The sequence below is a fragment of the Geotrypetes seraphini genome, chromosome 11, assembly GCF_902459505.1.
Source record: "Geotrypetes seraphini chromosome 11, aGeoSer1.1, whole genome shotgun sequence".
Taxonomy (NCBI): Eukaryota; Metazoa; Chordata; class Amphibia; order Gymnophiona; family Dermophiidae; genus Geotrypetes; species Geotrypetes seraphini.
This window is the reverse complement of record NC_047094.1, coordinates 5,317,591-5,331,774: the sequence shown is the minus strand read 5'-3', so window position 1 is coordinate 5,331,774 and position 14,184 is coordinate 5,317,591. Positions and strand designations below refer to the sequence as shown.

General features: G+C 42.3%; 2 protein-coding genes across 5 annotated transcripts in view; one reads left to right on the top strand and one right to left on the bottom strand.

Moving 5' to 3' along the window:
* The window catches only part of CIAO3 (cytosolic iron-sulfur assembly component 3), a 29,644-nt gene extending 21,375 nt beyond the window's left edge, over nt 1-8,269 (top strand). The window contains exons 10-11 of the mRNA XM_033963500.1: nt 3,997-4,154; nt 7,382-8,269. Coding sequence (XP_033819391.1) covers nt 3,997-4,154; nt 7,382-7,620 — 397 coding nt within the window. The 3' untranslated portion in view covers nt 7,621-8,269. The remainder of the gene's footprint in view (nt 1-3,996; nt 4,155-7,381) is intronic.
* Nucleotides 8,270-8,754: 485 nt separating this feature from the next.
* LOC117369242 (hydroxyacylglutathione hydrolase-like protein) overlaps nt 8,755-14,184 on the bottom strand; it is a 29,040-nt gene continuing 23,610 nt past the window's right edge. For 2 of the 4 annotated variants that reach the window (XM_033963506.1, XM_033963507.1), the window contains exon 8: nt 8,755-12,371. In XM_033963506.1, the coding sequence (XP_033819397.1) occupies nt 12,221-12,371 (151 nt within the window). In that variant the 3' untranslated portion in view covers nt 8,755-12,220. The remainder of the gene's footprint in view (nt 12,372-14,184) is intronic. The other 2 variants (XM_033963505.1, XM_033963504.1) reach the window with 1 other exon arrangement.

Sequence of the window (14,184 nt, the reverse complement as noted above, 5' to 3'; positions counted from 1 at the left end):
GGTTTCTGAGGCAACCATAGGCCCCCTTGAAATCTCTGACCATCATATGATTTGGCTAGACGTGGCAGTGGGGGGATCGGTGGGTGTTGGGTCGGGATGGAGATTTCCCTCTTACTTGCACTCTGATCCTCACTTTAGGGAATTTCTATCTGGGAAATGGGAAGAATACAGTGCTTTTAATGCTCAACATTTAAATCAACCCATATTATTCTGGGACACTGCCAAGGCGGTACTCCGTGGGGAGGTGATTGCTTATGTGGCGGCCAGAAATCGGAGAATTGCTCACCATATAGTACTACTGGAGAAACGGTCGACGCAATTGAAACGGGAGTTGCTACACTCTCCCTCTCCGTCTGCTAGGGAGGCATATTCCGCCGCTTTGGCGGAGTTGAACTCTCTCATTCATGAGCGTACTAAGAAATTATTATTTTTTCGCAAATACCAATTTTATAAATATGGCAATAAAACCGGGAAGTTGTTAGCTTCTGTCGCCAAGAGTTGGAAGGGATCTCGATATATCGCGATGTTGAAGGAGAAGTCGGGGAAAACACTGACATCCGCGGAGGATATTTCTAATTGTTTTCAAAATTATTTTGCAGACTTTTATTCGGCCCCTGGTCCTTATACGGGCCCGGACGTGGGGGATTACTTAGAGGACGCGGGGATGCCTAAACTATCGGTGGTTCAAATATCTCGGTTGGATAGACCATTACAACTCCCGGAAGTGATACAGGCGATACAAACTCTGAAACCGTGTACGGCTCCGGGCCCGGACGGCTTTTCTCCGGAGTTTTATAAGATCTTGGCGACCTCAATAGGGGGGTCTCTCTTAAATTTTTACTCTGAGGTACAGAACTCCGGTGCCCTCCCGCGGTATGCAAATGATGCTTTGATCACCTTGATCCCTAAACCTTCTAAACCGCCGACGGATATTGAATCATACCGCCCGATCTCACTGCTGAATGTGGATCTGAAAATCTTGGCCCGTATTTTGGCGGAAAGGTTGGCCTCCCTGCTTCCTGCCGTGATCGTGCCGGAGCAGGTGGGCTTTGTACGTTCTCGTCAATCGGTAATCAATGTACGCCGGGTGCTACTGGCCTTTTCTCGAGCCCAGAGGGCCCACATTCCAGGGTTGTTGGTTGGGTTAGATGCGGCTAAGGCTTTTGATAAAGTCCACTGGCATTACCTCTTTCGGGTGTTACATTACATGGGGTTCCCTGATAGTTACCTAGCGTTGATTCGTGCGCTCTACTTGAGACCCAGGGCATCGGTCTTGGTTAATGGAGTGCGCTCCTCCTTTTTTGAGGTGGGCAGAGGGACGCGTCAGGGATGCCCGTTATCGCCACTCCTTTTTCTCTTATACTTAGATCCGCTATTACGCACATTACAGAGGGACGACGTACTAGTGGGGTTACCTGAGGGCTCCTCTCAGCTGAGGGTGCTGGCATTCGCGGATGACCTTCTGCTCACCTTGGGTGATCCGCATCACTCTTTGCCGCGAGCTCTGGAACTCCTGGATGAATTTAATCTCTACTCCGGTCTGGTGCTTAATAAACAGAAGTCCATAGTGTTGCCCACCTCACCGGGGGTGCGTTTGGGTTGGCAGGGAGAGTTTCCCTTACAGTGGGCTACATCTCAGCTGACCTATTTGGGGGTAGTGATCCCTCAGGACCTGGACAGACTGTATGCCATTAATGTCTCGCCTTTATTTCAGCGCACTCTATCCACTCTCACGGGTTGGAGGAAGCTCCCCCTGTCACTTTCGGGCCGTATTGCTTTGTACAATATGATGCTTTTACCGCAATGGCTCTACATTATGCAAATGCTGCCCATTATGCTTACACCTAGACACTTGGCACGGCTCAACTCCCACCTTTCTGCTTATTTATGGCAGGGACGGCGGGCTAGGATAGCTTTGTCCAAATTAATGCTACCACGACATCGAGGGGGGATGGGCTTACTGGATGTTTCCCGATTTGCACTTGCATGTCAATTTAGACATCTACACGATTGGTTTTGTAATACTTCATGGTTTTCCCAGCCTGAGAATGAATGCTTTGAATTTAGACCGTATCATTTCAGTTTTCTCTTACATGTTCGACAGTTGCCCGACTTGCCTTCTCTACATAGTCATCCTTTTTTGCAGGTGATGCGAACAGCTTGGAAAAAGTTATGTCGGATACTGAAAGCTTCTTCTGAAACAACGCCCTACCTTCCAGTGGCGGGCAACGGAGCATTCCCGCCTGGCATGGACTCTGCTGTTTTTGGCCGCTGGACTTCTCTGGGTCTTCATTATTTGTTCCAGGTGGTGCAGGACGCGGGTACTCCGACCCCACTTACTGACTTGCAGAGGGAATTTACTTTTATAACTGGGGACTGGTTCGCCCACCGACAACTGTGCCACTACATACAGACTTTGACCCCTGAATTATTGAAAGACGAGGTTCGATCTAGTTTACGTGAGGCCCTTGACCTCACGGCACTCGACCATGTACCTTTAAAATTTTACCATAAATTCTTGCAAGACCTATCCGGAGAGCTGGATTTTATCTCTCTTGCCCAGAAATGGTCGGCTGACCTGCAGGTACCAATATCTGATGACATGCTGCGAAGGGGACTTCGCGTGGGACGCGACCCTACCTTGTCTTCACCGGAGAAAGAGCGTAATTATAAGTTTTTGCTGCGAGCGTTCTACCCACCCAAGAGGGCTCTGATAATGGGGATTAGTACGTCTTCTGGTTGTGGAAAATGCTCCTCTCCTATGGCATCCTTTGGACACATGTTTTGGACATGCCCCCTGGTGTCTACATTTTGGTTGACTTTAATGCCTACGCTGGCGGCACTATGGGGATGCTCGTGGAGGTTGCATCCCAGTTTTCTTCTTACTGCACAAATTCGATTTCACCCACCGAAGCCAGGATGTGCGGCCTTTCTCCGAAAGACTGTTCTTATGGGCAGGAAATGCATTCTGACACAGTGGCTTTCACCTCAACCTCCTTCACTGCAACAGTGGCGCTCCCTTATGCTACAGCAAATGCTGTTGGAACGAAGGGACATTGTGGATTTGCAATCTAAAAAGGGCAGGCTGTTCCGACAATGTTGGTACCTATTTAGTCTCACGTTTGTCACCCACATTCAACAACAACTATGGACGGACTGATTTGATTACTACTTTACTGCTCTAGGTGTTATATTACTGTAGTATTCCGCTGTTGCTGCCTGGGTGGGGTGGGTTGGGGAGGGATGAGGGTGGGGGGAGGATTGGGTGGGTTGGGGATTTGGGAACGTTTGATCATTCTATAACATGACATTCTAGTTTACGTATTTGTTTTGACATGCTGTTTAATAAAAATTATTTCACATAAAAAAAGATTACCATAAGCTTTAGCAGACCATGTGCAGTGGAGAACAGTCACGCTGATGTCACCATTTTGATGCACCTGCATTCCCCTTGCTGTGCTCAGAGCAGGTTCATAGACCCCTGTTATCGCTGTCAGAAGAATCTTCTCTGAAAACGGCAAGTCTGCTGATCTGGGAATAAATACAGTCCTTAAATGAGGCTGTCCTGTGAAGGTGCTGGGAAATCTGAAAAGAATTCACTGGCAAGGGCCTTATTCTTTTCTCTGGGCACTAAGTGAAGAGCCTGCTGTAATAAAGTGTGCATTACAACTGCATGTGTGTGTGGGTCTGTTTGCATGCCAACCGCATTCACTTTTTGCATGGTGAGTTTTCTGGATCATTTTTCTATGCTAAATCGGATAGTAATATTCGCATGGGAAAATCCAGAGTAAGGCACCATGCTGAAGGAAAACGCAGCAAGGGAAGGGACGAGGGGGCAGCTGCATAATGACAAAATACATTACTTCAGTTCCTGCAGTATTACACAGTCTGGACATCTCGGACTGAAAACTGCTCTAGGGATGCTAGTGTTAACCCTCTAACTTTCAGTCAGGTAGTTTTTATATACCTTACTTTGCTTTGTATTCGTTTGACTAGAAACAAGGATTTTCAAGAGGTGATGCTAGAACAGGATGGGAAGATTTTGCTGCAGTTTGCTTTAGCTTATGGATTTCGAAACATTCAAAACCTGGTTCAGAAACTGAAACGTGGAAAATGTCCCTATCATTACGTGGAGGTCATGGCTTGCCCATCAGGTATGTGTGTCGTAGAGCCTAAGACTCCTTTTCATTTGGTTTTCGGATGTATCCATAAGTGGTGTGCAGGGAATACAGTAAAGTATGCATAATCTATGCCAGAGCCTTCTTTTAGCTGGTTAATAATAACAGTTTATATACCGCAAGGCCGTAAAGTTCTCTGCGGTTTACAATAGTTAAAAATACAACAAATTGAATAAAACTAAAAAGGTAAAAGCCAAGAACTAAAAAACCCTAAAAAGATCTGATTGTTGCATGATATAATTCTACAAATCAGCTACAGAGATGTTTTTAGATGTCTCCTAAATTCCCCATAAGAGTCAGTAAGCCAAAGCAATTGTTCTAGATCTTTGCCCCATGATGCTGCCTGATATGAAAAAAGATATTGATGATGTTTTTTAAGTTTACATCCTCTAACCGGCGGAAAAACAAAATTCAGGTGTGAGCTTCTCTTGTGTCTTTTGGTTGCAAAAGAGAAAAGCTCAGTTATGTATTTAGGAGCTAAACTTTAAAACAAAAACAACCATCGGCAACCACTCGATAGGAAGATGTTACATGATCGTATTTCTTCAACCTGAAAATTAACCTGACCACCGCATTTTGCACCATTCGCAATCGTTGCATATTCTTCTGAGAAACTGCGAAGTAGGCAATATTGCAGTAATCAAGTTGACTTAATATAAGAGATTGTACCAAAATTATAAATGATGAAACATCAAAATACGCTCTAATGGACCGAAGCTTCCAAAGAGTAAAGAAACCCTTTCTAACCAAAGAGTCCACCTGGTCTTTCATAGTCAAACCCTGGTAGATTGAATAGGATAGCTAAGTTTATTGCTACACACTGATGTTTTAGTATCAAATGGGTGAGGTGAAGCTACAAAAAATTTCATTTTTTCTGAATTAAGCTTTAGTCTAAATTCAGTCATCCATTGCTCCATCAAATTTAACACTTCTGTTGCCTTAGAAATGACTTCAAGAGAGGTTACAAATGGAATGATTGTAAAATCATCTGCATAACTAACTTTATCCACAGCAGGGACAATTGCACACCTAACGATGACATATAAACATTAAATAGCAATGGGGATAATGGAGACCCTTGCAGAATGCCAGATGAATTAGTCCAAGCACCAGAAAGATCATAATTAAAACGTACTTGATAGGTACAAGACACAAGAAAACCCCGAAACCAGTCCAACACCTCTCCACTGACGCCAATAGCATCCAAGCATTGTAACAATTTCCCATGATCCACTAAATCAAATGCAGAACTCATATCAAATTGCATGATCAAGGCATTAAGGCCCCTGCTGAACAAAGAACGCAAATTGTCCAAAATGGCCACAATTACTGTCTCAGTGCTAAACAAAGGTCTAAAACCAGATTGAGATTCATGCAAAAGAGAAGCTGATCAAGATATTCCATTAGTTGGAATGGATGCTACTGGTCTATAATTAGTTCTTAATGCTAATGATGCTTTACAGTTTTTGGAATCGGAGTTATTATAATGTGACCATTTCTAGTAAGGAATTTTCCATTCTCTAAATTATCAGTCAAATAATTCAGCAAATTTAGTTTAAAATCTAATGGAGCTGCTTTCATAATTTCCGGAGGACAAGAGTCCAAAACACAATATGATTTAGCATACTTATCAGGGCTGTGGAGTCGGTAGATAAATGTTCCGACTCCGACTCCTCAGTTTTTTGTACTTCAGATTCCGACTCCGACTCCAATACCCGAAATTTCCTCCGACTCCGACTCCACAGCACTGGTTAATTTTCAGATCGTTAAAATGGAATGTCAAGTTGAGAGAAATGAGCATTTTCGACACCACCTTCTTTTTGCTTTTAATCAAGGTTCTAAGGCCGCAGAAGCTACTAGCAACATTTGTGCTGTGTATATAGTGGGTGCTATAGCTGAAAGAATCGCTCGTGATTGGTATGCCAAGTTCAAAAATGGAGTCGGTAGATAAATGTTCCGACTCCGACTCCGCAGTTTTTTGTACTTCTGACTCCGACTCCAGGTACCCGAAATTTCCTCCGACTCCGACTCCACAGCCCTGATACTTATTATATAATTTAATATAATTATTCCATTCTAGATCATGAAAGGAACTCCAAATCATGTCCACTTGTATTACACTTTCTTGCATATTAAGTGTTTGATATTCATACGTATCATTTATCGAACAATTATTTCTTAAATTTTTAATTTTTGAATCAAAATGAAGGTAACTTAAAATTGTGTATGAATTGAGTGTAGTGTGAGGTTCAAATAAATTTGTAACCAAATTGAAGAGTTCTTTTGTATTGAAACCCTTTGAACCAATATTAGATGAATAAAATGCTTTACGTTTTTCTTATATCAATTGTTTGTAAATTTTTATTTTGGATCTCCAGTTATTCCGGTCTAATAACTTTCCCATTTTTTGCCAAATCCTTATTAATTGTTTCATTTTTAGAAGTTCATTATCAAACCACTTATTTATTTATTTGAACAACTTTTACTCTTTCGTTTAGGGGCCATTTTATCTAATAATAATAATTTTATTTTTATATACTGCCATACCAAAAAGGTTCAAAGCGGTTCACAACAAGAAAAGTTAATACATACGGTGAAAATAAAATAGCATGAAGGTAAAAACAAGCGGATAAAATTGGAATACATCAATTAAAAGCATAGATAATTTAAAACGGAACGCATTAAGATACCAGCCTATCAAGCAGGTGTGTCTTTAAGTTTTCTAAACTCAAAATAGGAAGTAGCCTCTAGCATAATTTTTCCAAGCCACATATTCAACTTGGTGGCCTGAAAGTTCTCTCAAAGAACTTCTTATAATGACAAGATTTTAGAGAGGGATAATTAATCTAGAATGGATATACTTGCTTTCATCCAGTAATCCCAGAAATCAACCCCTTCTCCTACCTCTGCTAACAAACTCTTACTGTGACCAATATTCCTCTGGATTAATGTGACCCCTTTTAAGATGTGTCTTTTTTATCCTTGGTGATTTTTAAATTTTAAATGATTCCAAACTAAATTAAAATAAGTAAAATGGTCAGACCAAATATCATGACACCAGCTACCATCAGATAGAAGGATCTAAAATCTGCTACGACATCTAGATGATGGCCTTTTTCATGTGTTTGTGTAGATTAAAAAATGTTTTTTTAAAGTTTGTCTAAGCATGCAGTTCTGAGCCTCTGCCCATGTGCTGCTTCTAGGTTGCTTAAACGGTGGAGGTCAAATCAGAGCAGATGGAGAAGCCAGCAAGGACCTGCTTCAGCGCGTGGAGATGCTCTATGACACCATCCGAAATGCGATGCCTGAGCAAAACTCAAGCGTAGGAGAGCTCTATGAGCAATGGCTTAACGGGCCAGGCTCCAAGAAAGCGGAAAAGATGCTGTACACAGAATACCATGCAGTGGAGAAGATGAGCGCCGGATTCAATATCAAGTGGTAATAGGATGTTGTCTGAGTCACAAGCAGGGATCCTGAGAACATTGTGAAGCCCAGATCCCTGCCTATAGCTGTAAGCAGATGGATAAGACCGCAGCACATGCACAGACCTTGGTTCCAGTAAGTGGTTGTAGCTTGCGTGTGTTTAACCTGCAACTGGTGCAGTAACTGCCTGACTGACTGACATGCTGCGGCTTTGGACAAGTAACGCAGGATTCAATAACATACAGATATCACTAATTTTGAGGTCTACTGCTTGACGATGCTAACGGGAAAGTCCAGGGGAGAACAAGGGTCCGCACTCTAAAGCCACAGTTAAGGACTGGGAGTACAAGCTGTAACTCACACGATGAGAAATTATGTGCCTGAACTCTGAATTAGAGCATGACATCGGGATAAATTTGTCCCGGTCAAAACTCAATTTCCTCAGTCCCTGTCCCATTCCTGTAAGCTCTGCCTTAACTGCACAAACCTCGGACACTTATTTGTACAGATGAGGACAGAGCTTGCAGGACTGGGGCAGGGACAGGAAAAGAACTCGCCGGGATGGGGAAAAACGTGTCCCCTTGTCATTCTCTACTCTGATAATGTCTAGAGTAACATGTAATGCAGTTGGTTTATTTTCTTTTAAATAAAACTCTTAAGATCACAAACTGTTTGCTGCAATCCTCATTGCAAGAGAGAAGAGGTGAAACTGCCACGTTAAGAACATAAGAACTGCCATCTCCGGATCAGACCCATGGTCCATCGAGTCCGGCGATCCGCACACGCGGAGGCCCAGTCAGGTATACACCTGATGTAGTTTTAGTCACCCATATCCCTCTATGCCTCTCGTAAGGAGATGTGCATCTAATTTGCCTTTGAATCCTAGCACAGTGGATTCCTTAATAACCTCCTTTTGGGAGAGCATTCCAGGCGTCTACCACTCGCTGTGTAAAGCAGAACTTCCTGGCATTTGTCCTGGACTTGTCCCCCCTTAGCTTCAAACCATGTCCTCTTGTCCGTGTCGCGTTGGACAATGTAAATTTTTTATTTTCCTGCTCTATTTTATCGATGCCTTTCAGCATTTTGAACGTCTCGATCATGTCCCCTCGCAGCCTCCTCTTCTCAAGGGAGAACAGTCCCAGTTTCTTGAGTCGTTCCTCATATTCCAAGTTCTCCATACCTCTTATTAACTTCGTTGCTCGTCTCTGCACCCTCTCCAGCAGTTTTATATCCTTCTTTAGGTTGGGAGACCTGAAACGTTCTGGAACTTGAAAATGAGAATGAGAATGAAGACAAATGTCACCCAGCAGACCTCCATCCCAGAGTATTAGGGAAACAGCACCTAATGAACTTCCATGTGTATAACTGCTTTTTACCATCTGCCCACTCTTAATTTTTCATATAATTTCTTGTATTATACATACAATCTGACAAGGTACAAAGCACAGACTTTATTATCCTTCTGAATACAGATACATGTTGTGACAGGGAAGCCCCTGTCACAGTTAAAAAGACAGTCAAAAGTGCAGCCCTTAAACCTGTAATCCCTAGAATAAAGCCTGGACACCCTGCTAACAGCCATAGTTCAGTACAGCCAGAGAGAGGGGAGACAAGGCAGGTTATGTCACAGCCAGGAATTCAGGCAGGGAGGGCACAGAAAACAGTCTATCCCCTATTACTCCTTTCCCAGAGCTAGGGAGAAACATGAAACCAACCCAGAAGGGGGTGGAGTCAGCCACCGTGGTCTGCAGGCTCATAAGCCTCAAGTAGCAAGACTGCAGGGAGAGCAGGGAAACACAGTTGATCCCAATTGGAGAAGCAGAGCACCACACAAGGAGGGCAATTTCCAAACTTCTATCCACTAGAAAAGAGGGTTTTCAGGAGGCCAGCCAGCAAGGAAAGAAAGCCTGACTCCAGGGAGGTACAGTAACTTTCCAATTAAGCCTTGGGGTGAAGGGCTGGAAGTTTATTATGATGATGAAGAAAACTTCAGAAAAGCTCACAAGCACTCAGAGAGGGGGATGGGAGGTAAAGCAGGAAGTGGAGGACGTAGTGGAAACCTCCAGTCCCAGAGATACAGAATGGGAAATGTACAGTGAAGCTGACCTAGGAGAAAGTGTGCTAGGGGAAGACATGAACATATAATTGAGCTGTGTGTGGTTACTTTCTTCCTCCCAGTAATGAGACAAGTCTCTGCCAAAGAAACCTGAGCTAGAGTGAGGCTACAGGTAGTGATAAGGCAGCAGTGCCTAATTAAAACAGTGTTTCTTTAAACCTCATTGCACCCTGTCCCCAAAGAACTAAAGCTGAAGAACGTCAGGGGCATATCGGGTGGGCCTGGAGACCTTGGTAAAGGGAGGCTTGCTCCACACAGCCGGCAAGGCAGGGCTGTGAGCGTCCTTAAGGGGGACAAAGTGCTAAAGAGGGAAAGTTGGGAGAGAAGACATTTTTTTTTCTCTCTGACTGGAAAGACATTTGAAAGGAGGGCTGGCACCTGCAGTGCTCAGCTGTGCTGTCAAGAACTGTGGCTAATAGAAGCCAGCTACCCTGAGAAGGGAGAATATTGGGCATTGAAGGGACTGAAAAGCATAATTGATTTTAATTTATCCTTTTTGTTGACAAGGACTGTCCAGTCCCTGCACTGAGGCACAGAGAGAGTGCATGGGACTTAAGTGAAAAGGAACTGCATAATCAATGCCTGGGAGAAACAATTGTTCATTTTGGAAAGTTTTTCTTTTGCCTTAATAAACCCGGTAAAGTTTTGGTTAAGAAATCCAGTGTCCGGGTTTTCCTTCCACCCACCATATAAAAGGCACACAAATAAATCTTGCCTGCGGTCCGAGCCGGGTTTGCCCACTCACCTTGGGCCTGGCCCGGCCACAATGTATAGGGACAGGTGCGTGCAGCTCTAAAAATCTCAAGCTTAAGGTAGTTTTTCAAGTGTATTTCGAAAATGAAGGCAGCTGTTCGGTGCAGAGCATTGGTCAGGGTTTCTAAATTCAGCAGGAACAAAGAGCCTTCCTCTTCATTTCAGATTCAGGAGTCCAAACTCTAGAACATAAATGTTTTATCGCTGTTTCTTCAACAACAGACAGTTCTAAGCAGCAGAGCCCAACTCCTGCAAAGCAGACAGGTTCCCTGTAGTAACTCTGAGCTCTCCAGTGGAGGTAACACTCCCTGGCCTCGAAGGCTTGAGATATTTATTTACAGGTTTTATCACTCAGTGAAACTTCAGGGAAAAGCAGAGTCAAACTGCCAATATTGGTGGAAACTCCATGGTCAGCATTTCTACCAGTAAATCAGGAAATAAATCACCCAGAAATCTGAGCCTTCAATTCTGCTTCGGTTTTGGCTCCCCCGATCTATTCCTTCCATGGTATACAGATAAAAGTTATTGAACTCGCACCGAGGGTACCTAATATCCAAACAGCCCATTTCTATGGCTGAAATTTGCTTAGATATTGCCCTCAAAATGTTATTTTTCATTGAGAAACAGGATCACTTCCAAAAACAGTATGATGATTACAGACGATTGGATGCTAGATGTGGACATATTTCAGAAAACTTAGAGTGATTCTCATTAAGACAAGAAATGTTAGCTAGCCGAAAGTTACATGGGCACAGAAATCAAACCCGCTACCTCTGGAATTGAATCTGTCCCCGCAAGTAATCAATCAGTCCCTCTAAACTTCAGAAGTAGTTTTAGAAACATGATGGCAGATAATGGTTACTGCAGATGGGCCATTTGGCCTTTATCTCTTCCTCTCTAAGAGATCCCAAGTGACTATCCCAGGCTTTCTTGAAATCAGACAGTGTCTCCACCACCTCTTCCGGGAGACTGTGCCACACATCTACCACCCTTTCTGATTTAATTATGCTGAACAAAGACACTTTAATTTGGAAATACTTTGCAAATGGGTCTCAGCCAGAGCCTGTAATGTAAATATAAAATACTCCAGCTAACTCAAGTTATGTCAGCTGAAGACTTCCTCTTTTACCAAGCCTGGCAGGCAGCAGCAACGCCCCTAAGACACAGATGCTGATGTCAGAGGGAAGGCTTCCGGCAGCGTGTTGGAACCACTGCCCGCGGCTTGGTGAAGGAAGGAGCAGGAGGCCCACAAGAGGTGCTTCCATCGCTGTGGGGACTGTGGGATTCCCGTCAGCCCTGTTTCCGTGCAGCTTGAACGAGCCCATTTACTTCTTTAGGGTTTAAGGGTAATCTACTTAATTTCATGAACCCATCCCCTCTCCATGTTGCCAGAAAGCTTCATACTTCCTCCATGGCACAACTAACCCCTAAGAGCCATTCATTAGCACAGGTCTTAACAACTAATAGCTAATCTGATGTCAATAGGGATCCCCCAGCCATGATATGAACACTGATAAGAGCACAGGCTTTTAATTTGCATCTCATAATTAATTTTTTGTTTAATTTTGGCTGGTGTGCAAGAATTACTAAGCACCAGTGAAAGATTTACCAGTAAGATTCATACTGCTACCACCTACTGAATCCATTTCTGCCTAAAGTCAGGGGAAATTGCTTGATGGCAAAACAAGCAGAAAAAAATGAATGAATCTCAACATACATTGTGTTGTCATTCCCCCCCTCCTCCCCAAGATCATGGGCGAAAGAGCCCCCACTCCAAAGCCAGCAGCGCTGGGACTGGCAGAGTCTCTTTTGGCTTTTTGAAATTGTCCTTCATTGTCCGGAGTGCAGCCATCACTTCCACAGGATCAGTCTGACCGGTAAACTTCTGCACGGGTTCTTCTCTGCAATTAGATTAATTAGAAATTAAGTGTCATATTATCTGACATTGCTAGAGGAAGAACCTGCCATACTATATTTACCCCTTCCCTCACTTTCCCCCCTTTAGTTTTAATCTCAATGTATATCCCTCCCTTTTTGTTTCAGTCTGTCATGCACTTCTTTTATTCATTATTTTTTTTTGTACTTTTCATTTTTTTTAAAGATATATTTTATTGTAAATCATTTAGGTAACTGTTTGATATATCAAAGAATAACAAAACTTTGAATCAATGCAAGTAATATATGAAGAAGATAGTAAACACTTTGCAATGCTTAGAATGACAAAATCACAAGACAGAGCAGAGAAGATCAGACCTTCAAGCTGAAAATGATACTTTAACGACTATGTTTCAGCTACAAAGCCTGCATCAGGTGTCCTTGAAAGAATCCACTTAACAGATGGTCAAAGTTAGGTTAAAAAAGCATCTTGTCAACTAAAACCAGTGTGTTCAGTTGTGGAGACTTGTTAAGGATGTAAAAAGACTTAAAGTGGTCAAGAGGAAGGTGACAAAAATGGTATGGGGCTTGCGTCAAAAGACATAAGAGAAGAGACTGGAAGACTTGAACATTTATATTCTAGAGGAGAGGAGGGACAGGAGAGATATGATACAGACGTTTGAATACTTGAAAGGTATTATTAATACAGAATCACCAATTGTTAGGCACACTTTGTTTAAGAGCAAAAACAGTCAAGGTTCACTGTGTAGAGAAAACGGATCTCAAGTGTCTGCAGTCCCGTAGTGATTGTCTTTGATAAAATCCTTCCCTTCTGAAGAAGCCCGACAAAATAATGTGTTTTTGGGCAAAACGGAGATCTTCCGTCGGATTGGATTGAATTTACTGAAGCGGGCTGGGTTGAGACGTTTGACCCAAGCTAAGTATCTCTCTAATCTAAATATAACTTAAGAAATAAGCAGTAAAAGTAATAAAAAACCTTTTGAGAGATACAAATATCTAAATACTCACAGTCAAAATTGTTCACTTGAATTGTTTGTTTGGGTCAACATATGATCAATGATAGTCTGCATATAAGTCCCTCCTTACGACTTGCTCTGAGGTTTGACTGCAAACACTTGAGATCTGTTTTCTCTTGACTGTTTTTGCTCTTAAACAAAGTGTGCCTAACAACTGGTGATTTAGTGTGTTTTACACAATATTTTGAAGAGTTTGTATTATTAATACAGAACCAAATCTTTTCCAGAGAAGGGAAAAAGGTAAAACTAGAGCACATGAACTGAGGTTGTGGGGTGGTAGACTTAGGATGTCATTCCAAGCATCAACCACCCTTTTCCGTGAAAAAGCATTTCCAATTATTACTCCTGGAGACAAAAATGGTAAGAGCAAAGAGATTGACCCTGGGGAATCCATAGAGAAACCAAAGAAGCACTGTGGAGAGACGATGTTCCCAATATGGACTTTATTATAAAATTTTAAAAAAATCAACATTAATAGAATATTGTAATGAGTAATTATTGGATTATTATTTTTCCCTAATAGGTATAATTGCAAAGTATGGGGGTGGGTGGGATTTTTGATTTGATATTAAATGATTAGATTAATAGGACAGAATATATAATATATTATATGATATATGTACTACATATGAATTAGTAGGGTTGGGAGGGAGGGTTTAAATATTATGATTTAAGTTAAATTGATAGAGAATCAAGTGATATTGTATAAGTTCAAATGTTATTTTATGATACACTTGTAAGATGTAAAATGAATAAAGAATTTAAAAAAAAAAAAAAATCAACATAGCAATCCACATAAAAT